The sequence below is a fragment of the Puntigrus tetrazona genome, chromosome 24, assembly GCF_018831695.1.
Source record: "Puntigrus tetrazona isolate hp1 chromosome 24, ASM1883169v1, whole genome shotgun sequence".
Classification (NCBI taxonomy): Eukaryota; Metazoa; Chordata; class Actinopteri; order Cypriniformes; family Cyprinidae; genus Puntigrus; species Puntigrus tetrazona.
In genome coordinates, this window is record NC_056722.1 from 6,946,426 (window position 1) to 6,973,540 (window position 27,115).

The 27,115-nt window shown below is 38.3% G+C and overlaps 2 protein-coding genes across 5 annotated transcripts in view; both read left to right on the forward strand.

Annotated features, from left to right (window-relative positions):
• The first annotated feature begins 469 nt into the window (after positions 1-469).
• Positions 470-9,981, forward strand: impa2 (inositol monophosphatase 2). Of its 2 annotated transcripts, none has more exons than XM_043225726.1 (8): positions 470-812; positions 1,861-1,994; positions 3,918-4,022; positions 4,105-4,150; positions 4,247-4,355; positions 5,164-5,272; positions 5,777-5,928; positions 9,779-9,981. In XM_043225726.1, the coding sequence occupies exons 1-8, from the start codon at positions 753-755 to the stop codon at positions 9,964-9,966; spliced, it is 903 nt and encodes a 300-aa protein (XP_043081661.1). In that variant the 5' UTR covers positions 470-752; the 3' UTR covers positions 9,967-9,981. The 2 variants fall into 2 exon arrangements, with proteins under 2 accessions (XP_043081661.1, XP_043081662.1); XM_043225727.1 differs by lacking the exon at positions 9,779-9,981 and adding an exon at positions 7,237-8,439 and having other exon boundaries at positions 474-812.
• A 110-nt stretch (positions 9,982-10,091) lies between these two features.
• LOC122329477 (piezo-type mechanosensitive ion channel component 2) overlaps positions 10,092-27,115 on the forward strand; it is a 108,841-nt gene continuing 91,817 nt past the window's right edge. For all 3 annotated transcript variants that reach the window (XM_043225722.1, XM_043225724.1, XM_043225723.1), the window contains exons 1-2: positions 10,092-10,224; positions 25,427-25,522. In XM_043225722.1, the coding sequence (XP_043081657.1) occupies positions 10,161-10,224; positions 25,427-25,522 (160 nt within the window). In that variant the 5' untranslated portion in view covers positions 10,092-10,160. The remainder of the gene's footprint in view (positions 10,225-25,426; positions 25,523-27,115) is intronic.

Here is a 27,115-nt window from a genome sequence, read left to right on the forward strand (position 1 = left end):
TCATACTGTAACCAAAGTGAGGGTGATTTCTTTTGATACCTATTTAACAAATGTGTGAGAGATATTAGTAGAATTAAAAAAAAATAATAATAAAATCGTCCAATAATAAAGAGCAATTTCTTCTAACATGTATAGACATTTATGTATTTATTTTTGACAATCAATTTTTTTACCATTATTGAAAACCTTGATAGCAAAATATTCTTCCGTCAGAATATGCTCTCGTTTTTTTTTTTTTTGTTTTTTTGTTCTCATAAAAAGAATATTAACACAATATAAAAATCTAGAGGATCGGTGTTTTGTAAATTGTCACCTAAATTCGTAATAGCTTCAAATAAACAAAAAAAGAAAATAAATGAAGAAGAAACGACTACAAAGAACACCAATGAGAAAAGGATTCCAAAAAAAATAATTTATTAACAAGTTGATGTCACTAAAATAGAAATAGCCTTGGTTTTGGCGCCCTCTGCTGGCTAGCTTTGTGTAATCGTTTGAAACGTCAAATATTTATTTGTTTTTCTATATTTTTAATACACATGCGCATTAAACTATCAATACAAGCGTTTTAAAGTGTTACGGAACTTTACAAAATGGTAAACAATGAGCTAATCTGTGTGAAACAGTCTTAGCATGCGTGTAATTAGCGCACGTTAGCATCGGGTTTAGCAGCGCCGGGTCTCCGAGATCGATCGGGCTGATCGGAGGTCGTGGATGTGTCGTGTAGGCCTCTCTCCGGTGAGCCGCTGATCGTGATGGACGACTGGAGCGACTGTTTGGATGTAGCCGTGCAGGTCGCGCGCAGAGCCGGGCAGGTAACGTTAACGCGTCGCGGCGCCTTATTCGGTTCATTCATTACAAACATAACGGCGACGAGAAACACGCCGTGCTTTGTGTTGATCTCACGCAGATCCTCAAAGCGCTGAAGTGCAGAGAACTCTAGAATATAGTGAGCTGTTATAAAGCTATATATCTCACAGACAGTGCGCCGTTAGCTTGTGGAAGTATAAGACGATTCTTACCGCTGCTTATTATTAGGATAGTATTACTGCTAGTACTGTACTTGCTCTTTATCCTAATTTATTATTACATTTTGTGATCTGTTATGTTGGTTATATTAATAACACCCTCAAGCAATAACAAACACTATATGCACTGATAGTGTCATGCAAGATATATTAGTGTTTTTGTGGACATGCACCACAGTAATTCCATGTGTGCTTTAAGGTTTATTCATCATGTGGTTTTTGTCATTTTTATTATTAGTTGGGTGTTTTTATGTTTTTATATAGCTTCAGTTCATGTTTATTTTAGTTTTGGTATTTTTAACACGTCAAATCAAACTGATTTTATTCCAGTTAGTGGCAGAGGCAAAAAAAAAAAGGTCTTTTATTTAATTTTTACGTTAAATAATTTTGTTTTGATATTTTATTTGCCTTATATATTACATAACTAATTCATTTAAGTTTTAGTATGTTTTTAGTAGCTAAGTATAAAATAATTTTATTTTTTTTGTTTTGTTTTCATCTGTTATTTGTATATTTTGTTTTGTGCTTGTGTCATTTTTCTGTAGCTTTAATAATAGTTGTAAAACAAGATTTAAAATTTTCGTTGTATTTATTTTTATTATTTTATGTGAATTTTTATATTTTATCATTTATTTTTATTTAAGCTTTATTCCATTCGACGGAAACATTTTTATAGTTAACAATAACTCTGCAGTATAGTACAGTGGTAATATCAGTGATGGTAGTATTTAATGTTGCTTGTGTGTATGTGTATGTATGTATATATATAATATAAGAAGCCTGATATTAGTCTGCCAGCAGCAGACCTCCTTACCGTGGTCTTTTTCTTCTTCAGATGGTTCAGTCTGCGGTGAAGCAGGAGAAGCAGGTGAGCAGCAAGAGCACTCCGACCGACCTGGTGACGGAGGCAGACCATCAGGTGGAGGAGCTCATCATCTCCACGCTCAGGGAGAAATACCCCTCACACAGGTGCAAACACACACCAGCCTTGCGTGACCTACTCCACACATCTCCACACATCTAAACATAACCACTCACTCACTCACAAGTCCTTGTGTTTTGGACGCGTATCGAGAAATGCACTATTGTTAAGTAAGCTAAAGTTGAATTGTTACGCTTTATTCTGATAGTCCACTTTAGCAACTCTTACTATAAGTAACTACATGTCAGCTACTTCTCAGTAAATCACAACTACATGCCTACCATCTCTCAGACTAGACTAGAATATGTTTCTGATAGTATGTTGTGAACCCATCAAAACATATAACTTTGAAATACCTTGTAAGCGTGATCGTCTTTGGCTGTTAAGGTATGTGGGGTTTCCGTTTCACATTCAGCATCAAATTACTCTTAACGGAAAATGGAGAGAATGAATTGATCCAAAAGGGCAGGTCTTTTTGTCAACGACCACATAAATATAAAGCCGCTTCGGTAACCACTAACAGAGGTCTTTGGTCTGGTGGCTGATGGGGAACCAGGAGCAGCCAAGCAGCCCAAAGTCGCACCAGTTCTCTTCTGGATAGCTGAAGAGGTGTTTTAAAAGATATCACAAATTACAAACCAGCGAAAACCGAAAGAATCAAAACGTCATACAAGGAGAATAGGAAGAACATAAAATATCCACAAAAAAGGGGGTAAACCGGCCGAGTCCATCCTGGAGTTTCTAGGTGAACATGCCGGTTCTTCTAATGAGGGACTGGTCGTTTCGTCCTGTGCTCCTCTGGATGACCGCCTGCAGCATCGGACGGAGAGCTGGAGTGTGGGGATGAGGACTCGGCTGCGTGTCCCACTTTGGATTCTTTTGGTTCTCAGCCACCTGCCCCTGTGCCGTTCTACCCTGAAGTGCCCGAGGAGGTGACTAGGTCACGCATGGTACCTCCCTCACTACCCTCGATGGTGGGATGGCCAAGGGTATGCAGCGTTCCCCTCGGTCGAGTGCATGGTTGTGATGCAATTTTGTCCAAGAACTTGGACCTGGAAGGGTAACGCATGTTTCCGATCCAAGACCTGTAAGTTCTTGTCTTGTCTGGACAGGCTGCCTCCACCCTTCAGGCAGTCCTGCAGGATACCAGAAATAGGCCCTAAAGGAGCTGCACAGGAGTAGTTCTGACCCTGTGGTGAACATGCAAGTGGTACCCTTGAAGAAAGCTTGTTCTTCTTGTTCTTGTTCACACTTCCCACCTATGACATGCCGTACCCGATTGGGGTGAGAGCACACTAGACGAGGAGTGTTGCTTCTTCCTCTGCATTGCCGCATTGACCTCTGTGCTGGACTAGGTGCCCATATGTTTTGATCTCCACAGTGATCCCGTGTTTGAATTCTTCCACGGTATGGTTCCTCTCTTGGTGAGCCTGTCTCTCTCCTTTGGCAGACCACCTCAGAGTTACTCCATATGTTGTGCTGCCCTTAATGCCAGCCATATGTGTGAGCTTCTCATTATACCTCCTTAAGGACAAGATGTGGATTCTAGAAAGGGCACGCTTTCCCAATGTTATCCAATACGTCTTAATGTATGGGTCAGGAGAGACTAAGGCATAGGCTCCTTCCACGCAAGCTATGCCCGATCTTCTTGTCGTAGAGGGAGCAGCAATAGTGGCGCTTTGTTAGGGATCCTAATTTCATCAGTATGACTGAATACTGGGAATAAGTGTTGCATACCTGACAGAGACATTTTATTTAGTTAGTTACTTTCTATATAGCTTAAATTTGTATAATAAAAGTAAATCAAAGCTATGTTCCTATTACTTTTCCCATAGAAGGTTTTTTAGCTTTGTCATCCATAAAAGGGCACTCCAGACTCACTGTGAAGTGTTAAGTGATTGGTATTTCTCTGTAACAGCCGTGTATATGACTGTTCTCGGATGTTTACGTGATGTTGGATATAATCGTAGGTTTATCGGTGAGGAATCGTCTGCTGCTGGTGTGAAGTGTGAACTGACCGACGACCCTACGTGGATCATCGACCCCATCGACGGGACCTGCAACTTCGTGCACAGGTACCATAACCACCATAAGCGGGGTTTAAATTGCCATAGAAGTATATTCTTGAGTTGCCGACACACAATCCGTTGTTTTCAGTTTCCCTATGGTGGCGGTGAGCATCGGCTTTGCTGTAAAGAAAGAGGTAAACACCGATAAAGCCGTACAGGCTCAGAATTACGGGCGCTCTCGTGGACGTCGTGTGTTTATGTTCTATAATCACAAGATTTCTGCTCCTCAGCTGGAGCTAGGGGTCATTTACCACTGTTTTGACGGGACGCTGTACACGGCCAGGAAAGGACATGGAGCCTTTTGCAATGGTGTGCGGCTACAGGTTTCGAAAGAACGAGGTCAGCTTTCAATTACTTACCTATTTGACTTATAATGGCATAATAAAACTATTTCAATTATAAATTAATAGTTACAATCTTCATAGTTTATTGGTCAGTATATAATAAGGTTCGGGGGCTGTAAGATTTTTCCATGTTTTTGAAAGAAGTCTCCTCTACTCACCAAGGCTTTATTTATGTCACCAAAAATACAGTAGAAATTAGAAATAATTTCATACAGTATGTGCATTTCTGTGAAAACTGTAATTTTACCGTAATTTCAGCGTCACATGATCTTTTAGAAATCAATCTAATATACTGATTTGGTGCTCAAGAAAAGAGTTGTGCTGCACAATATTTTTGTGGAAACCATCATGCATTTTATTTTTCAGGATTCACAGATAAATATATATATATATATATATATATATATATATATATATATATATATATATATATATATATATATATATACTTCTTTTAATCTATTATGTAGTTAATGAAATACAACCTTGTTGTATGCACTAAATGAAAATTCTCATAGCACTTATTATTACTTTTATGGTTGATTCTCATTCTCACTTTGGATAAAAACGTCTTCAAATTGACCAAACGTAAATCTCAATTTACCGACATAATTTTGCCGCTAGCCTTTAGTATTTAAACCGTACCACGGCGTCAGACTGATTCTGCACGAGCTCCTGTACCTGGCATGTATCTGTCCTAACAGATCAAAAGCTTATTTATTCAGCTTTCAGGTGACGTATTCATCTCAGTTTCAAAAAGATGTAGCCTTGATACAAATAACGTGACACGCTTTCATCCTCAGATGTGTCAAAGGCCCTTATTCTCACAGAGATCGGAGCGAAGAGAGACCCCGCAACCCTGGATGTCTTTTTAGGGAATATGAAGAAATTGTTGAGTGCACCTACTCATGGGTACGTCGGAAAACACTCATCCGCTGAAGTGCTCTGTACACGTGTGTGAAATAAAGAGTGATGTGGAGAACAAAAGCAGTCATAAAACACACGGATATATTTGTAGCAATAGACAACAATGCACCATTTTGCCATAAATCATTAGGATATTAAAATGTCCCTATTATGGATTATGAAAGCTTCCTATTTTGATATTTGGGAGTCCCGAACAACAGGTTGACAAATCATCATCTGATAAAATGCATTTATTTGACCTTTTACCATTTTTGAACCTCCTCCAGTGATTGGCCGTTTTCAGTTTTTAACGCTCCGTTTCATTTTTATTAGGATCAACGCGAAAAGACCAAAATAGTGTTTCGTTTTGATGTCGAGATGAAGCGGCTTGGGATATATATCCTGTCCTGACAAACCACTCAGATAGACCCCCGTGACTGGTTTTGTGCTCCAGGGTCACGTGTAGCGAGTGTGTGATGTGAAGGTCAGGGTTTGACCTTTGACCCGCAGGGTGAGGATCATCGGCAGCTCGACGCTAGCGCTCTGTCACATCGCTAGCGGCGCGGCCGAGGCCTATTATCAGTACGGCCTGCACTGCTGGGACATGGCGGCGGCGGCGGTCATCATCCGAGAGGCCGGAGGATACGTCCTGGACACCACAGGTCAGTCACGCTCCCGTCTCATCAGTCCGTTTCCTTCATGCATGCTTTGGGATTTCGTTCCGTTGTGAATGTTGAGCTGGAAGGTGCTAGGCTGAGTGAAACTCCAGTAACTAAACACGAGGATTTGGGTGAGCGCATGATGAAAATCTAAACATTTATGCAATATTTCATAGAGTTTAACATTTATATATAAACTGTAACTAAATCTACAGTCATAAAAGGATCTTTATACTGTAGGAGGTTAGTGTAGCTCGGCGTTTGCATACTATTCTTTCTACATGAGAAACTGCAATACATTCTATTTAGTCATATTATGTTTGTTTTCCACATTTGAAGCATCTTAGTTTAGGTTAGCTTTGGTAAATCTGTTGTGTGTAGAATTCATTCAGGTTAGTTTCATCAGTAAGTTCTCATAGTTCAACAAATAAATAAAGGTATAAGAAAGTATCAATAAAAGTAATGAATAAATAAAATGAACTCAAAATGAAAAAGGTTTAATAAGAAAGATATTGAAATAAAATTAAAAAAGACTGAATAAACAACATTAAAATAGTAAATGTCTCAGGTGTGTGTGTGTATGAGTGTGTGTGTGTGTGTGGATGTTCATGCGTGTGTGTGTGAGTGTGTGCAAGTTTGTGCATGTGTGTGTGTGAGTGTGTGTGTGCGTGTGTGTGTGCATGAGTGTGCGTGCAAATTTGTGCATGTGCGCGTGTGTGTGCATGCGTATGAGAGTGTGTGCGAGTGTGTGCGTGCGTGTGTGTGTGTGTGTGTGTTCTGTGGTGGAACGGTTCACAGCATGTCTGTGTGTGAAGCGACACAAAGAGGTTTTGTTGTAGAGGCCGGTCAGTCATGAGCACGCGGTCAGAGAGAGACGAGGGTCCTGAGAGGAATACACCTCATAACAACCCCAACACCAAAGATCTCCTCAGTCCACATGTCTTCTGTTCCCCAGCTGATGTGCTTCTGTACACACACTGATATTATTAGGATCAGGCAATAATTAATTAAAGTGTTTTAGACAAAAAAAAAAAAGACAAAATGCATGCTTTAAAAATGAATCTGTCATTACTTGAGTAACTTTCTTCTGCATTGAGTTTGTAACAGACTCTCTCTCTCTCTCTCTCTGTCTCTTTTATTTATATATATATATATATATATATAAGAAAGAGCTAATTCAATGTTAACTCATTAAGGTAATTAAAAGCCATCTCGGTCTAATAATACCCTCTGAGCGTGAGCTGGCTGCTAGTTAAACAGGTTACAGGTGTGTTTTATTGCCGGTCAGTTAACTGTTGTTGTTGTGAGCAGGAGGCGCTCTTGACCTCATGTCCAGACGGGTCGTGGCCGCCGGCTCGCTCGAGATCGCAGACTATGTGGTCAAACAGCTGCAGCCAATAAACTACGGCCGTGACGACCTGCCGTGACCTCTGACCCCATCCTAAGCCTTTTACCTCAGAGCACACATCTGTCCTTCAACAGCGATTCATCTCTGGACGTGAACCTGGACCGCAAAACCAGTCGTGAGTCGTCCGAGCGCTCAATGAATGACAAAAAGGACGATATTTGGCCGATATTTGAAAAACGGGAATCCGAGGGAGCAAAAAAACATCTAAATATTGAGAGAAATTTGATCTATTTACAGTAGGACACTTTATACGAACACGATCTTAAAGCTCTTTGACTCAAGACTGCTTCTGTGCTGCAGGCTCACAGGCCGCGTCCAAGCAGACTGAACTCATTAAAGCTTGTAGTTCATTCAGTGTCTTTCTCCACGGACGTCCTCTGGTGCCTTGAGACCACGAGGATGCGGGTGATGCCAAGTCCGGCTGATTTTCCACACGCTCCGCTTGATTTGACATCACCGAATGAAATCTCTGCTTCAGATCGTCACGGTTAACCGGATCGCGTCTTGTTGTCCGGTAAAATATCTAAACCTCGTTATTAAAAAGAATCTTTATTTACGTTAACGATAACAATGATGATTTCTGAAGATCATGTGACACCGAAGACTGGAGTAAAGCACTGATATTTCACGATATTAGGGTTTAACCGTGCGTTTGAATAAATAGACACCGCTATGGAGAGCAGAGGAAATGCCATTAAAAACACGTATGCATATATAAATCATTTCTGAGTTTTGTTTTTAAGCACGTTTAGATTTTTCTACCGGACTCCGTGACAGAAAGTCTTGCTCCCGGTTGCACATGTCCTCACTCCTTTCTCAATGAAGACGTCTACAAGCCTTCACCGATCCTTGAGAGGTTCTGCTGAGGTTCTTGACGCGCGCTGCAGTTTTAACCTGTATTTGACATTTTCATGTTTGTTTGTTTTTTGAATACCGGATGATCTGCAGATCTAACGCTTGTATGAAAACACGGAGGTTTGAGTTTTGCACTGCCAGTTTTTATAGTTTTCCTGCCGTTGATCTCGATGAAATCCACTTTCTAATCTGTGTGTGTATCGGGGCAGCTTTCCTCTGATATCAACTATTAAAAAACACATTCAAATCAACGCTGTCCAGTCGTTCTTCAGCCCAGATGAAGGGGTCTCTAACGGGGGGCGCTCCTGTGTGGATCCAGCTCTCTCTCGTCTGCTGCGTTTGGTTTGCACTGAATAGACCTTTTTGGTTTCGTGCTGGATCTCTGTAAAAAGTAACGCATCCAGACGTTTAAATCCATACGCATGCGCTCTTGGAAATGAAATATAGGTCAGAATTTTGGCAGATCCAGTTGAATCCGGCCCAGGCTCTATACGGTCTGTCCGGAGATCCAGAAAACACGACTTTGGAAAGACTTTCTGGATTTCAGTTAAAACCGCCAACTCTGAGATATATATATATATATATATATATATTTAAACCATGAAGAAACAACAATTACCAAACTCAGGTCTCAATCATTCCCGAAGCAGCCATGATCCGTTCTTATTAACGTTAAAGCACCGGTTCAACCACGGATGTCCCGAAGGAGATAGAGAGAGTGTGTTTCTTCATCAGGTTTGTAGAAATGCGTCCCAGCAGTGAATGGGTGCCGTCAGAAGGAGAGTCACCACTGTGAACATCTGGAGAAGACAGAAGATCAGACCATAACTTTTCAGCTCTGAGGAGTGACTCCACTGAATCCATTTCAGAGAAATGCTGTCTCTTTAAATTAAGATCTACCTTAATGCTCTGAAAGAGTTTGAGCTCAGAACAATCAAGCTCTAGATGGCGCTGCAGCTTCTCTAATACGATTTATTTACTTTTACATCCAAACAAACATTACAAGTAAAAATAAAAATACGTCTGTATGTAAAGAAAATAATAAAAATGAGTCATTTGACTCACAATTTTCTGGGATATTAAATACAAAGAAGACATTTTGTAAATTACCGTAAATATAACTATATTTGATTAGTAATGTACTTCTTTTTGACAGCTTTAAAGGAGATTTTTTTCAATATTACGGTTTTTTTTGTTTTTTTGCACCCTCAGTAAAAAAAGTTGTGTATCAGACAAATACTATCCTGTCCAAAAAAAAACAAAAAAAAAGATGTGTATAAGATATGTATAAATCAATTTCGCAAAACTGACAGGTTTTACGGTGCAAGGTCACAAATATAGGCTAGTTCAATAAAATATAGAGTAAATGCGATATAAACAATATTTAAAAGCGCGCGTAATCGTTCATTTGCTTTCTAAAAACTTTCTCTATCCGTCTCGAGCACGTTGCACTGGAAAGCGGTGTAGTTGTATTTAGGCATTTTTAAGGTAAGCCAACTGATAGCAAACTATTTGAACTGCCCTTAAATAAGCAGATTTAGCCTTTTTGTATCGTTTAAACGTGGCTGAAATGAAGCGTTCTTTCCTCAGAGAAGCGCGGCTCCAGCTCCTCCTCGTCTGCTGACTGGAGGACGGGTTCGTCAGAGGATTTCAGGGTGGTCCTTCTGTTCATTGAGGAGGAGAAAAAGCGCGTCCAGATGCCAGACTCTCCCAGCCGCGAGCGAGAAGCGACTTTCCTCCGGCACCGGGACCGGGACCGGGACGCGTCCGCAGCATGATCCCTCCCGTCAACAGGTAAGAGCGGAGCCCGAGGCATGCCTGAGGAGAAGTGAGGAGCCTGCCTGGATTATCTGGAGATCTTCAGCCTTCCGTGACCATGAGGACTAGACCGGACTAGACGGGACCGGATCATGCGGGTTTCCCGGCGGTGTGTGTGATCCGTGCGGGTCGGGTCGGGTCGGGTCGGGTCGTGATGGCCTCGGAGGTGGTTTGTGGACTGGTCTTCAGACTGCTGCTGCCCGTCTGCCTCGCCGCAGGTAAACACTTCTACAGCTGAGACAGAACGACGTTACGTGCTCGTGCGTGTAGAACAACGTTTAGATCATTCTGTTAACTTATCTGGCCATATTTTGATTAATATTCCACTCGTTTTCCTCGTGCACATTTTATAGCAACGAAACATGAACTCTTTTAGAACTTATAAAACTTTATAAAATATGCTTTTAAGTAGATTTATTGTTATTTAAAAATCTTAATTTAGTTATTTTTACTTTTTCAATATTAATTTCTAATTTCAGTAAGTTCAACGTGGCTATTAAATATGGTGATTTAGCTATATAGATATATTTAAATATAGAACTTGTTATTTAAAATATATATATATATATATATATATATATATATATATATATATATATATATTCATTATGGAATCTAATTCATTTAATATTTTTTTATATTTTAATTAACTTAACATTTATTTTTTTTAGATTTTAATAGTGAATTAGAAAAAAAACGATTATAAACGGTAACTGGTGTTTTAATGGGTTTGGCATATTGTTTTAGATCTGTTTTTTATTTTATGATTATACCATTTTATGGTATTATTAAGTTAATAGTCATTTTAGTCTATTTTGTGATTTTGTTCGTCTTTCGTCTTTCGTTCACCAGTTTTACTGACTGTACTCTACGGACACCACGGTCCTGTCATTTCTTTGACCGTAAATGAACTGATGAAGATGAACTGAAGCGTAGCTTCATCATAAGCTTAACTCTCAGTATATTTGTTCAATAAACCCGCACAGTTTCTAGACTCTCAAGGAGTCTCTGAATCCTCCTTCGTTCACATCCTCAGTGACGAGAGCAGAGTCTCCGTTAAGTTCTGGAGGCCAACAAGTCTTTTAAAAAGACGCCGAAGCCATCAGTTATGATTCTGTTGTGAACTATGATTGATTCATTGATAATCTTGCTTCACAAAGGTCAACAATCAACAAAATGCTGTTATTCGTGTAGAGTTTAACTCTCACTGAGATTGGTCTTGATGCTATACGCTCATCTTTCCAGTGTTTGTAGTTAGTATTTCAGTGCCGGTTGCAGCTTGATGATTTCTAGCTCTGATTCACGCACAGTATTACTATTCAGCTGGTTTTCTCCCCACTCCTTCCCTGCGATGAATCAAGCTGTTCTGGTGCGAGATGAGTAATACGGCACTCGGTGTTCGTCCAAACACGCGGTCTGGATAAAGTAAGCACTAGACAGACAACAGATCAGACGCAGTGCTTCATGCCGACACTCTCGGTCGTCTGCGTCCCGGCGGCGTCTCGCTGTTTTCTCAGATAGAGAGGGCTTGAACTGCCGCAGATCTCTGCTTCCTCGCAAAGCGTTCTCCAAAGGCTGTTTATTTGTGATAAAAACGCCAACTCAAAGCAGATCAGAGAGAGAGAGAGCTGTTTCAGTCCCTAGTGAGCTGCCTACCTAGTCAGCAACATATGTGACCCGGTCCGGTCATCTGAAAGCTGAATAAATAAGATTAAGGGTTGTTAGGATAGGACAATATTTGGCTGAGATACGACTATTTGAAGATATGTTGGTTAATACCATCTTAAAGTAACTCTAAAGAACTGGTCGAAACCGGCCGTAACCTGTAGTTTTTCTTCTGCGGGTATCGGTTCACGATTTTTAACATTTGTCTCGTCTCGAATCACTAAAGTGCACATATAAGTGTTTATATAGGGACTATTTAGTCTGGTTCCGCGTGATTCGTCATAGACATAAACACAGAAGTAGATCCGGCTACAGTATTAAGGGCTGTTTATTAATCTCAGACTGCAGCTTGAAATAATTCATGCACGCGTGTGTTCAGCACGGAAACACTAACCTTTATTTGAGATTAATCGTTTGACAGCACTAACACGAGACGCATCAGAAGCTCGAAGTCAGTTCAGATCATCGGCTCGGCGTCTCATGCGGCATCTGAATCAGCATCTGAATCAAGTCAAAAGAAGTCAAAATGCATCGCTTTTAAACCATACGTGCTGTTTTTCCCGGGCATGTCCGGACTGGAGTTTTGCGGATTGCCTGAAATCTTTGTGTTTTGCCTGTCGCTCCTTCTCTCTGAGGCTTAGATCGGTTGAAACCACTTTTCAGTCACTGCTTTTTGGGTCATTTAGAAATCAGGGCGAGGTAGGTGGATGAATCTAAGAGTAGAATACAAACATCATCTCTAGAGAACAACTACCATCAAACACACGCTAGACTCAACGGCCCGCCAAAATAAAAGTTCAGGGTGAATTGAAGAAATTATGACGAAATATATCAGTTCCGCGTATAAATATCTGATTCTTAAAGTAATACTGATGATAACGTTTTAAAGCCACATCATGCGAGATGCACATTTTCCTCATGCTCGTTAATATTAAACACACAGTTAGGTTGGGCAGCATCTTATTTGACAAAAAACGAATGTTTTGCCGCTTGAAATTGTTCTGTTTTCAATTGACAATATTAGTAATAAATCATAAAAACACAGAATAAAACGACTACAACAGAAAGCAAGGTAAAACACACAAATCAGGGAAAAATAAAAGCACATGGTCTTAAATGAAGGGAACCGGTTTAAATAAGAACAAACAAGTTTTCATTTTCTCACCCATCAGTGCTTGATGTTAAATATTGTGATAAATCCTGGTATTATACGTGGCGTGGAGGAAATACAGCCAGGTCAGGAGAAAGAGGACTTACTGTCACTTTTTTTGAATTGACAAAATGCTTTCTGTGAACCTAGAAAGAGGACCAAGCAAAGGTCAAACCCTGCTCTTTTGGGTAAGCAAGCCGTCCTTTTTGAGTTTTACGGCTTTTCTAAAGAGGTTCGCAGAAATAATGAAAATCAAAGCCAAATAAAGCGCCGGCTTCCGCTTTTATTGGTTTTGAAATGTTTTGAGTATCAGGTCAGTAATCTGAGCATCATAAACACGAGCTGAGGAGATCTGTGGGTGGGATCGGGCCTGAAGGTGAACCCAGACTTCTGGGCCTAAACATCTCATTGCGTTCGAGGGCAATGTTTTGTTTTTGCGTATACAGGACGTAAACAGCAGCTATTTAGTTTTATAAGTCGACCCAGCATCAAATATTTGCGTCCGCTTCTCTTGGCGCGTCTCTCTTCCAGAAACCTCACGCAAACTTTGCTTTACGTTGAAGTACGAGCAGTACGTCTATGAGCGTTTGACCCGGCGCGGGCAGAAAGGAGATGAAGATCCACGTCTCTGAGTTCCTTTAACGTCAGGCCGTACTCGTCACGCTCTCATTACGCCTCTTTATTCCTCTAAACAGACTAGTAGACTCATTTAACCGCTAACTTGAGTACTTCTGAAGCCCTCACTGCTGTTTGAAAGCAAACATGATTTGTTTGGTGAAGGAGTATCAAAGCTCCAATGAAACTAAATGTCATTAAAGTCAAAAATCTGAAGCCTGTTTACTTTCCTGCTGGCTTTTCCTTGCGGATGATGTTAGTCAGCGGCCAAACCGCTACTGATTTCAAGCGAATTTGTATTCTGCGTTTCTTTTCACAATCCAGTCGCTTTCAAAGCATGAAATCCCACCCCGTTTTCTTGTTGAATGTCAAGTATATCCCAGGTTGATTGGAGGAACGAGCTTGTGGGGGATTCTGGTGAAACTGCATTGCTTTATGCACGACTTACACAACTGTTTTCAATCAGAAATACCGTCAAAATGGTTGCCAGCATCATTTCTTGTTTTGTTGCCTTGAGGCACGTTCACGCCGTGAGTCAGAATAATAACAATAACAGTACAGCTTTTAATTACTCGATAACAATACCAGAGCTATTTTAGTATCACTTATATACTATTTTATTTAATTCGTATTTTCTGTATTTATTTAAATTTTAGCATTTATTTAAAGTTTTAGCTTTTTTCGGTCATTTTAGTGTTTTTTTAATATCTACAGTGCGGAGTTTTTATTATTTTTTATTTATGTTTAAGCTTTAGTTATTTTAGCACAAGTGAAACAGAATCAAAATAAATAAAATTTTAGTAACCGCTGAAATAAAATGTTTCGGTTAAGCCCTATGTACGATGCACTGTAAAGGTATTTGTAGTTAAAATGCATTATAATATTTATTTGTAGTCTTTTAATACCTTATTCTTTCTAAAAGTGTAACGGTAAGAGTTATAATGTATTGTAATGTTTTACAATTATTCATCAGATCTTACAGTTAATTCTAGTGTGCATTACAAGACATAATTCATGAATTAAAACTACTTTTACAATACATTTTATACATATATAAGGCTTCAAATGATGTTAGCGAATGTTAGTAAAGTTCCACTTTAATGAAGTTGACACTAAAGCAGTCTCTGTTATAATGAGCAGAAGGTTTCATCCATCGGTGTGGACACTACTATAGTCACGGTTATCGGTGTAGTCTCATGCCTGGTTGTGTTTAAGGCTGTGAGCGTGGAGAAGGTCTGGTTGTGATGAAGCACACAGAAACCACTTCAGCTCTTTACCTTCGTGCTAAACTCCCAATCACAGACTTCTGCAGAAATCCCAGGATCTTCTGCACCTTAATTACGTCTTCAACGCTCTCCTTCACCGACGGCGCTCAGAGTCTCGCTCCATTTAGCCCCGCTTTGTCTCGCGCCTCGGCTCTTTTGTGTCTGAATCCCGGCCCGGTTCCTCCCTGCACGGCAGACAAAAGCCCTGGGGATTAGAGGAGCTGAAGGAGTCGGGAAACATCAGCGATCGCCCGAGTCAGACCTGGCACGCCGCTTGATCTTCCATTGAGGAGACGTTTTAGTTCTGCTTGAGCTCGTCCAGACAGCACAGCTGTAAATGTTAACCATGTCTCGGAGTTTGAAGGAGACGGAGAAGATTCAGCTCAGAGCCTGGAGTGAACGGACGAGCTCTTATCTTCATAAGAGGCTGCGTAATAGAGCTTATTAAAGCTTTCTTTATCATATTCGGGATTGTGTTTAATCCATACATATTCATACACAGTCAAGTTTTTGGACATTTTAAGATTTTTAATGGTTTTTTTTTTTTATTATTATTATTATTCTCTTCTCTTCACGAAGGCTGCATTTATTTGATCCAAAGTACGGTATTTTTTTAATATATTTTACTGTTTAAAACAGCTGTTCTATTTCCAATCCTATTTATTCCAGTGATTTTAAAGATGAATTTTTAAAACCATTCCTCCATGCGTGTGATCGAGGTTCACTGCTCAAGACCGAGCTGAGAAGAATTGTTTTCAGGTTTCTTTGAAGCATAGAAAGTTCAAAAGAGCAGCTTTCATCTGAAATAGAAATCTTTTGTAATAATATAAACGTCTTAATCATCACTTTTGATCACTTACTAAGAGTATTACTATAGCGTTTAATGTTACAAAGGTGTTTTTTTCTTCTTGTTGATGTATTTTTCCAGATAAATGCCGATTTTTGGCATCAAAAGAATCAAAAGAAAAATGCACTCAACTGTTAATAATAATAACGTTTCTTGAGCAGCATATTAATAATGATTTCTGAAGATCACGTGACGCTGAAGACTGGAGGAATGATGCTGAAAATCACAGAAATAAATCACTCTTTAAGAAGTTATATTAAATAGTAAAACTATTTCACAATGTTGCTGCTTTTTTTGGAACGAAGAAGACACTTCTTTTAAAAGCTAAAAAAGCTGTTAATGTTCAGAATCTGCTGACTGGTAGTGTACGGGAGAGTGGTCATACAGGGCCGCTCTGAAACGGGCCGAAGCCAGTTTTATATTAAACGTGTTCTGATCGCTCATGTGTTCCTTCTGGGTGTTGCTTTTTCTTCTCCTGCTGCACAGAACGACTATTCATGGAGTTTTATCTTAAACGTTTCCTGTCTGTAATCTGACAGCTCGCTCTCTGAAATACATCTCTGTACCTGAAAGGAGCTTTTGTGTGGCTCGGAGCGAGCTGAAGCCGTTCTCCGGCGCTTCTCTGTCTTAACGCCTTCCTTAACTCTTTGTTTTGCATTTTTTTTCAGCATTTTTCTAGTTTGAATGACTTTTTTATGTTGAAGTGTTACTTTCAGCACATTCACACTCAAACGAGGCTGTTTTTAAACCCTGCTTTTAATATATGTACACACATTTCATTTGCGAATATGTTGCCATACGTCATATGTTTTTGTCCAAAACGGCATCATTTCTTTCTCACACGTTAGATCATATTTTAAAAGCATTTTATAATTGCTTGATGCTCTCAGAACGGACTACAGCCTCTTTTTTATTACTCCTTTGTCGCACAGCGAAAAAAGGTTAAAAAACTATTTTGAAACTTTGTTTCAATTTTGAAACAAAACCGCTCCCCCATCTGCTATTGGTCAGAAACACGGAAGGCTCCGCCCCCGAACTGACGCCATTGGTTGAGTCGCAGTTTTATTGTCTGTAAAAAAGATATGATTAATAAATCGTGGCAATATGCTTTAACTTATCAACTTATACAAATTTAAACTGAAATATAAAGCAATATTGTTAGACAAGAGAACCATTTTTGGTTCCATTCAGTCAAACCACCTCTTTCTTAGCTTTCTATGGTCTGAAGAACCTTCTCTCGCCACGAAAGCCAGCAGCTGCAGGTTCTTGAGACGTGGAGCGTGTTTCTGTGAGCGTGAGCTGCGTGGGACAGCTGTGTTTGAGGGAGCTGAAGTGACGAGCGGACGCTGAAGGTTAACTATTGAGCGCCGGCCGCTCTCCATGAAGCCTGAAAGCTTCGGTGGCAGACAAAACAAACACACAGAACCTTCGGCGCTCGCGTGCGTGTGTGTGTGTGTGTGTGTGTGTGAGCGTGTGTGTGTGAGCGTGTGTGTGTGTGTGCGTGTGAGTGTGTGTGTGTGTGTGTGTGTGTGCTGCGCTTTCATCATCTGCACACCGAGCACTTCTGTTCTGTTTACCTGGAAAACATGTTAACCTGGTATTGTATGTTAAAGTTAGTACTAAATAATAAACGTCGACTGAAATCGAATCACAATTTTTTTAAAAATAAAATCAATTGAATAAAATAAAATGAGTGAAAACTGCATGCAAACTAAACAAATGTGCAAATGTGCAAACGAAAATGGAAAATATAAATCTATATAAACTAAACTACTATCATAGTGCTGTCAAACTAATAATTACATCCAAAATAAATTTTTATTTACATAATATACCAAGTACACACAGATAAATAATGTGTGTGTTCATTTATATATACGTATATTTAGAAAATATTTCTGTGTAAATATTTTTTCATATATTTTATGTTGTATATAACATATTTAATATATTTTTCTTAAATATATGCATGTATGCATTTGTTTTTATATATTCATGGTACACGTATTAAAAAAAAAAAAATATATATATATATATATATATATATATATATATATATATATATATATATATATTTTTTTTTTTTTGCACCAATATTAATCGTTTGACATACTTAAAACAAGTTGAACTGTGTAAAAATATTTTACACATTTTTCATATAATACCTTAAATTAAATGCATATTTATTTCAATGAACTAGCCATACTTTATATAAGTTATTCACATTATTCACGTTTCTGTCTTAATATCTGAAGAACCTTTAAGCTTCTTTGAGGCGAAAGAATTCTAAAAAGCTTATAAAGAAATGGGTGGTTCTTTAAAGAAAACCTGTGGCTGGCTGCTTCTTTGAGGAACCTTTGTTTGTAATCCTGCTTCTGTTATTTGTGAATGAGCGTCTCAGTGTGGCTTCTCTGGTTCTGGTTTCTTGTGAATGTGAGGCCTGTAATCGTACAGGCTTTGATGACATTACGAGCGAGCGGCTGACGACAGAGACCTCTCCAACAGATCTCTTGTTTGTGGAGCACAGCGGCGAGAGTTTACTTCATATCTCAGACAAAATGTGTATTAAATCCAGATCACTCATAAAGCATCTTAATAGACTGTAGACATGCTATCGGCATAAACCTGTTCGAGTCTCAGCGTAAACTCCGATGATGGATATTAACACGGCGTATAGGCCTGTTTATTTCTTTGCACTGAATCATCTCCGTATATATAGAGGCTAAAGAGCTTTTCTTTGACTTTTTGGTCAAAATGCAGATCGATTATAAACACGTACAGACCAAACGCACCTGATTCGGGGTTAACTGCTTCATTTCTTCAGATATATCTTCGGTCAGACACCGAAACAAACGTGATCAAGGAAATATGACTGCATAAAATCCAAATAGAGCTGATGCTGTCAAAACACACTGAAAGAAGAAGAAAAACTACCAACTCGTTTGAGGGGAATTATACAACTTTACAAAGGAAAACCTTTTTTTCTTTTCAAAAATGATGTATTTATACTGTATATTTAGCAGTATTTTACTGTAAAATTACATTAAGTGCCCCAATAGATCTGTGTTCACTTTATAGTCTATTTCTTTATTTTATTATCATTTATTATCAACTACTTTTTCTTTTAGGATTAAGTACATTCAACTAAAAGGTTTAACTGAAAAGTTCAATTAAATATACAGTTGAAATGATTTGTACAACATTTAAAAAAAAAAATGGTAAAAAAAGGAAGGAATTAAGGAAGCAAGTGAAAAAAAACAACAACAATAAATGTACTAAAACAAAAATAAAATGAAAAACCTGTAAATAATTATAACATGCTTTTTTCTGTTCTAGTTATTGGGGTGATGCAAAGCAAATGCAAAGCTTTTTTTTTTTTAATTGTATTAAATTTAATTTTAAAATAGTCTTCGGTCTTTTTGAGTTTAGTTTTAGTTAACTATAAACAGATAAGCTCTCAGCGATGGGCCAAACTGAGACTTTTCAGTCTGAACGTAAACAGAGCAGAAGAAATAACATATCCAGTTACCAGTGTGTGTGTGTGTGTGTGTGTGTGTGTGTGTGTGTGAGTGTGTGTGTGTGTGTGAGTGTGTGTGTGTGTGTGTGAGTGTGTGTGAGTGTGTGTGTGTGTGAGAGTGAGTGTGTGTGAGTGTGTGTGTGTGTGTGTGAGTGTGTGTGTGTGTGTGTGTGTGAGTGTGTGTGTGTGTGTGTGTGTGTGTGTGTGTGTGAGTGTGTGTGTGTGTGTGTGTGTGAGTGTGTGTGTGTGTGTGTGTGTGTGTGTGTGTGTGTGTGAGTGTGTGTGTGTGTGTGTGAGTGTGTGTGTGTGTGTGTGTGTGTGTGTGTGTGTGTGTGTGTGTGTGTGTGTGTGTGTGTGTGTGTGTGTGTGTGTGTGTGTGTGTGTGTGTGTGTGTGTGTGTGTGTGTGTGTGTGTGTGTGTGTGAACATGGTTTCGATGCAGACGCACCTCTCTATTTCTGCCTGTGGTTTTTCTGTCCTCTCAAACGCTCATAAATTCCCCAGCATCAATGAACTGACACATTTATGCCTGACATTAATGTTCAGTTCTAATATAAAATTTGGTATTTTGGGTATTTTTGAGTATATTTTTGTGAACTTTGGTATTATTTCAATGTCAACATCGGTGTTATTTAGGTTGGGTGTAAAAGTCTTTGCCAGGAATGCTGGGACGTTTAATTCCAACAGCTAACCAAATAAAACACTTATGCCAGATCCCAGCATGTATTCATATTTTCATTCACCACGCTTAAGATTAGAACACAACGTTCTGTGAACAGAACACAGCAAAACAATTCACGTGAAACCAGTCCGTGCTTTCTGAATCTTCCTGAATCTTTCTGAATCTTTCTGAATCTTCCTGAATCTTTCTGAATCTTCCTGAATCTTCCTGAATCTTTCTGAATCTTCCTGAATCTTTCTGAATCTTCCTGAATCTTTCTGAATCTTCCTGAATCTTCCTGAATCTTTCTGAATCTTCCTGAATCTTTCTGAATCTTTCTGAATCTTTCTGAATCTTTCGGAATCTTTCTGAATCTTTCGGAATCTTTCGGAATCTTCCTGAATCTTCCTGAATCTTCCTGAATCTTCCTGAATCTTTCGGAATCTTCCTGAATCTTTCGGAATCTTCCTGAATCTTTCTGAATCTTCCCGAATCTTCCTGAATCTTTCTGAATCTTTCTGAATCTTTCTGAATCTTTCTGAATCCTCTAAAGGTGTCCGTAATCCTTGCAGCGCTGCGTTCATGAATGATAGAAACCACAGTTTGAGTCATCACATGCGTTTAATACTGGATTCTGATTGGACAGTTTAATAATAGTTTACAAAAGCTGAAAAACTCATTTTTAATGATAACTTATAAACCGTTAAAAACAGACCTACTGTAAGTAGGTTAACTGATGGCCATTTTTTTAAATTTTTTAATAATCATGTTGAACAGCAGAATTCCTGGTGAAAGACTACATTACCCATGATTCTACAGAGAAGTCTCCACCAATCAGAGTCAGGAGCTGCAAGCTGGGATAAAGCAGCTTCAGCTCCGTTACTTTTCTATGCATATTTTTAAATAAATGCAAAAATAAAATTAATTCAAATGTTAATTTCAGTAGGATCAGTAATACATAAAATAAATACAAAATTTATTTAAATTACTTTTCTATAAAAAAAGAATAAACCTGCTGATTTTACATGAACAACAAAAGCTGTGATTGACAGAATAATTCAGTAAAAAAGACAGCAAAAATGTAAAAACATATACAACACTATTTGTAATTTTTACAGGTAAAATCTGTAATTTATGAGGAAATCAAATAACCTTTTAAATACAGGAAATGTTCAGAACATGTTGTTTCACTGTAAATTAACTGCTTGTTGTTTTTCTCATTCACAGACATTTAATGGTATTTTACTGTAAAATCACACGATGTCTCATTAGATTTAGTTTTTTTGTTGTTGTTGGGTTTGCTTTTTTCTCCTCCAAACAAACAAAATGAAATTTGTCAATGTTTCGATCCACTTTGTAGTTGGTTTGGTTCATGGGTCCTAATCCCTTTTATAAAACTTTTTAAGAAGTTGTGTGTGTGTATATATATATATATATATATATATATATATATATATATATATATATATATATATATATATATATAAAATCTGTCCTCTTGCATATCTCTTTATATTTGCATCCTCCACAAACTGAGTGAACAGAAGATGTGTGTCAGGCTGGAGCCCATTATCAGATGGTTAGTGGTTGGTCTGCTGTTGGGGATATTTTCATTTCTGGCTTTAAGCTGGGTTGAGTGACTCATTAAATCAAAGGTCTGAGCGGTCTGTATCATTGCCAGAGAGTGCGGAGATTTTCTCAAACATTATTTTAGCGTAGAAGACTCTGACTCACATCCACTAAAGGGCACCGGACGGGTTTACAGCACCGCGTTTAACAACATTTGACACGCAAAATGCAAATTAAAACACATTTTGAAACATTAATCACAGATGTTGCACTCGTTCAGCCGAGTCACGAACATTATCTCTGTTTATTTCCAATCAAATATGCTACTATACGCGGTGTTTCCTCGAGGCCTGTTACTTGCGGAAAAACACGCGTGTACAAAAAGTTCTTCGTGAGAAATCAAAAGCAAACTGGTTTTGAAATAAAGAATCTGGGTAATGATAATAAAGCACGGATGATCTGTTTAACAGAGAGTTAAATCAACACTTTCAGACAGAAGACGGTGGAGATGAGATGTTGAGCTTCTGTTAAACTCACAACAGCGCTTGATTACAGACATGTCTTTGACGTTCTGACTCATTTAACTCGACCCGTCCGAGATCAAACGGATCCATTCAGTTTTACATTTCAGCCGCAGTCAAAGAATCATTTAGGAGTGTCAGGTTAAAACGCTTATATGCGAGTTATAGGTATGTCGTACAATTTGTTGTTTTAACTCAACACCCCTGAAGCGTCACGGTTTTTAAAATAGCAATATTATATTGTTTCGAATAATATTTAAACATAGATCAAAATATTTTACATTTATAATAGTGCCGTCAAATGATTAATCACATCCTAAATAAGTGTTTCTTTACAAAACAAATGCGTTTTATTATCTATATACAAATGCACACAGATGCATGTATATATTTCGAAAAAAATATATATAAATAAATACATGTGCATATTATCAAAATATGTATTCTGTGCAGTTATTTATTCATGCAGTACAAAAACTTGAAGGTGAAAATAACCAATGAGAAGCTTTTTCTTATTCTAACATTTTTGAGCTTTTATTATGTCTAATGCTTTTTGTGTTATTATGATTAATTAAATTACTTCTTATTTCTGATACTGAATACCAGTTTAAAATGTGTGTGTGTGTGTGTGTGTGTGTGTGTGTGTGTGTGTACAAATGTATGTGTGTATGGCAAAACTCTCAGTTAACTAACTTTAATACATTATGCATCTCTTTTCCGATATCTTAACCTTTACTGCAGTTTGCCTGATGCATTATCGATTTATTGATGGATTTTGTCACAATTCGTTTTTTGAAAAACTGTTTTGTTGAAAGACTAGTTGTGTCGTCCACGTCAGTGTTGCGTTCTGTATCCTAACTGTAAACCGTGTACCATCTTTCACACATTTTGTCACCGTTTGGTTTTAAAACCAAACGATATGAGACGCAGATAGACGGTTCAATCCCAGAATGCTGTGCTGAAGCTCGCCAGAGAGATGCCGGTCAGCGTAAACGAGCCGCTCGAACAGTGCTTACTACACGGGGCTAATGAGCTCAGCGTTAGCAGCGCGGCGATGAAAACAAAGCTGACTTCATCGGGGTCCGGCGGTGTGTTTGTGATGGCCGGCAGCCCATCGCTTCGGCTCTAAACACGGACGATGAAGGGCCGAAGCTGGCGTCTGGGAAGCGTTAATGAAGCTAATCCTGCTAACGCCACAAACTGAGACCGCATTCAGGCGGCCGGCGTCACACAATACAGAGATGGATGGACGCGGCCTCCAAATCTAAATCAGTGTTTGTGCTGAAAATCCCCCACAATCCACCACTAAACCATGCTAACGCAGACAGAGACAGACCTTTAGAAACGGCTAAACGCACTCGTTTTTTAAGACGCATGCAGTTATTTGTGCATTTATTTGAACGTTCCTTTAAGGACCAAGCTATCTATCTAGAAATAATTGAATGACAGAGAATACAATGTTTCGTGTTTCGGAAGAAGAAGCCTCTTGTGCTGAACATGGCTGCATCTATTTTGATATAAAAACACAGTAAAAATCTATATATTTTTACTATTTAAAACATCTGTTTTCTCTGTGAATGTGTGTTAAAGTGTAATTTATTTCAGTGATTTTCATCATCATTTCTCCAGTCTTCAGTGTCACATGATCTTCAGAAATCAGAATAATATACTGATTTACTGATCAACAAACATTTCTGATTATTATCAGTGTAGAGAACAATAATACTGTTTGTGGAAACTGTGATGCATTTTATTTTTCAGGATACACAGATGAATAGAAAGTTCAAAAGAACAGCGTTTATTCGAAATATAAACCATTTTAAATACTATAAATCAATTGAATGCATCCTTGATTGATAAAAGTATTGATTTCTCTCAGATATACAGTGACAGTCCTCACTTGTTCAGGGAAATGTGCTTAATTATTGCAAAAAAGCATAATTTTTTTAATGCAACATATGATTTTTAGACTTTTGGTTAGATATGTCATCTTTGGTGAGCTTCCTCCAGTCGTGTGTAGTCTCTAAAATCAAACGGTTCTTTCGTGGGATCTTGAGATGACGGCTGGAGGTCGCATCCCGTCGGTTTGTGCTGCGGTCGGGTTTAGTTCACGAGGGAACGGAGAAGAGCTCGCTCTGTGCAGCTGAAGCATGTTTCATTTCCAGGTTGGGAAAAGCCAGGATGTGGCTTCAAATGAGACAAACCAAAGCAAATTGTCCTCCCTTCGCTGGTTTTGCATTAGCTCTGCACGATTTGTCCGAGAAAACAAGGCTCACGCGTCTTCAAAGACGCCAAAGAAACGATGCAAAAACAGTCAGATGGAGCAGATGAAGGAGAGATGCTTGATTTAATTAAGACTGATTCAGTGTTTCTAACAGGGCAGCTCCACACGATTAATAAAGCATGCGTACGTTTGGCTCGTCCGGCAGGGGACTGAACACTTCCCAGAAATACCATGTTTAATCTTCTCTTTGGGCTTCAGAAGACGTCCGTCAGCACTGAGCCCCGTTTGTTCAGCGCATTAAACCTTGTGCATGATTATTACAACTGAAGAGATGTTATATGTTGTTTTAGCTCTCAATCACTAGCTCGAATGCTGCTTTCGTACGAATCTGTGTGATTTCGCTTATTTAGAAATTGGCAAACTTGACTCTACTGCGTGCGAGTGACGGATCCTAAAGAGACAACCTAATATTGAGCAGCTCGGCGGGAATCAACGTGTTTACTTCTGTGTAGTGTTTGAGAATCAGTTGTGGTGTATTTCTGCCGAGGGCCACGGCTAGCAGCTAAATATGACCTTGATTAAAATGGGTTTATGTGAAGATTGTATTAAGTTCAGCTTAATGCACGTTTAAAATGATGGTTCTTATATGTAAAGTAATGATTAATGGCTATACTCAGTGGTTAAGTATTGTTATTATTATTTTATGTTTATAAGGAAGTCAGTATTACTCCATAGCAGTCATATAAAAAAGATGCCGTTGAACAAATACATTTGTACATTAATTAGAAGATTGCATGTGAAATTATTGCAACATAAAAATATGTTTAAAAACTAAGGTGGGATTAATCGCATAGAAACGTGCAATTAATCGTTTTTGTTGTTGTTTTTATGCATCAGAAGCACTACTTTTTACTTTACTTGACCTCCTGTCTTTGAAGGGGTTTGTATGTATATTTCCACAATCCTTTAATTTACTATAAAAGTAAATTGCTAGACTTTAGACGCGCGTCGTTCTCATTTATGTGCAACGATCTATCGTTCATGGTGTATAAACCACGTTGATTCTCCGTCAGCTTTTATATTCACGCTCTTCAGCATGCATTATAAATCAGGCTCCGAGTGTAAGGGACGAAGGTGCGTGTCTGATCGCTCCCTCCCTGAAGCAGGCGTGTGTTTGAGGAGGATCGGGTGATGATGGGCAGGAATGCGGGGTTTGACAGGACGTCGCCGAGCCTGCGGCTGCATGCAGCGTATCACATCCTTTAATGAATGAAGGGCCTCCTCTCTAATTAAAGACTCTAGTAGAAGCAGCGTCTGATTTATGAGCTGTTATCACGGTCTGGAGACAGAAGACAAACACGCTCATCATTTTCTCTTGATTTCACAGCATGTTTGTTCCGGTACAACTGGCTGTCCTTCGTCTACCTCATCTACCTCTTACTCATCCCGCTCTTCGCCGAGCCGACGAAGACCACGATGAAGGGTGAGTCCGAATCTCTCCGTGTTGATCTGGACAGCCGCGTCTCGGCGTTCAATAATGAAACTCCTCGGGTGAACATTGTTTAATCTGGTCATTATTACACATCGATTGACTGATTCTGCAGGATTGCTCGAGGAATCCAACAAACGCTTTTTTGAAGAAGCAACTTCCTTCTTTTCAGATTTGGTGGGATGTTGTAGATTGGCGGCGAACGAGGATAGGTTTAGAATGAAGTCAATTAAAGTTCAGTTTAGAACTAAAACTGAAGCCATAAAAAAGACATTTTCATTAATTGAAATAAAAACCTAAATGATTATATTTATTTGTTATTTTTGGCCTAGTTGCCGGGTCAAAATGTAAAAAGAAAAAAATTGTTAAACTAGTTTAAGATGAAGTAGGCTAACTAAAGCTAAATAAATAATCGTAATGAAAAGATAGACACGTATAAAAAAAAAAGAAAATCTATGAAAGTAAAATCATTTAAAATCTTAACAAAATATTATGGCGATAATACTAATACTAAAATAAAACAAAAAAATAAAACAAATGTATTACATGTCTTATGTATTTAGTTTGGACATTTTAATAAATAAATAAATACATTGTTGATAAATTATAGATTAATAACACATGACCCTGCTCTTAAAACTTTTTATAAATACATAACGTTTTAAAAGAGCAGGGTCTATAATATATAAAAATGTATTTATTTGTTTATAATAATAATAATAATAATAATAATAATTATTATTATTATTATTATTATTATTATATCAATAATAGCAAAACAGGGTGCAATGACAAAACAAAAGTTATTTAAAACTACTGAAAATGTTATTTGTATTTGTTCTCTTTTACTGTATATAATCCATTGAAATATAATGGCCATGAATTGGTGTAAATTGGCTAAACAAACATTTAAAAATAAAATTACGTTTTTATATTACATTTAGTAAAACAAATTGTCAGTGTGAGTAAACCTTTGAACAATAAAAATACATATAAAGGTTATGTATGTATGTATTTATATTTAAGAGTGTATCAGACAGACACAGTAAATAAATCGTAGGCAGGTAACAGATTCATCACAGCTTCAAGGCCTCAGGCTGAAAGTCATGTGTTTTTATCTGGGAGATCCTCGGCTACTGGCGGTGTCAGCTCCACCGAGGGAGGAACGGGGCTCCGCTCATTTCCCAGCATTCCTCTGTGTGTCAGCGGTTCATAAGTTCAGCTCTTACTTCATCAGATTCAACAGATGAGCCTGCAGGCGGTCAACGAGACAAATATCTCTCAGAAAATCAGGCTGAATGCAGACGAACTGAGCTTTCTGTTCTCACCAGGAAAAGACCTTCATGAATGAACACAAATGAATCTCTATAAAGTCAGCCGATCTGGACTGAGACAGGATGAGCTATTTGACTGCTTTATGTCAACGATTAGCTTTTGTTAGTAATCAGTGAAAGAAATCTCCTTCGCTCCCCGAGGCCGTGTTTATTAGATCAAAAATATAGTAAGATTTGTGAAATATTATTACACTTTAAATCATCTGTTTTCTCTGTGAATGTGTGTTAAAGAGTGATTTATTTCTGTATTTTC

Coding starts and splice junctions, on each gene's coding strand:
- impa2 (XM_043225726.1), top strand. CDS start 753: ATGGACGACTGGAGCGACTGTTTGGATGTAGCCGTGCAGGTCGCGCGC. Junction 5,273..5,776: donor TTGAGTGCACCTACTCATGG/GTACGTCGGAAA, acceptor TTTGACCCGCAG/GGTGAGGATCATCGGCAGCT. Junction 5,929..9,778: donor ATACGTCCTGGACACCACAG/GTCAGTCACGCT, acceptor TTCTTTCCTCAG/AGAAGCGCGGCTCCAGCTCC.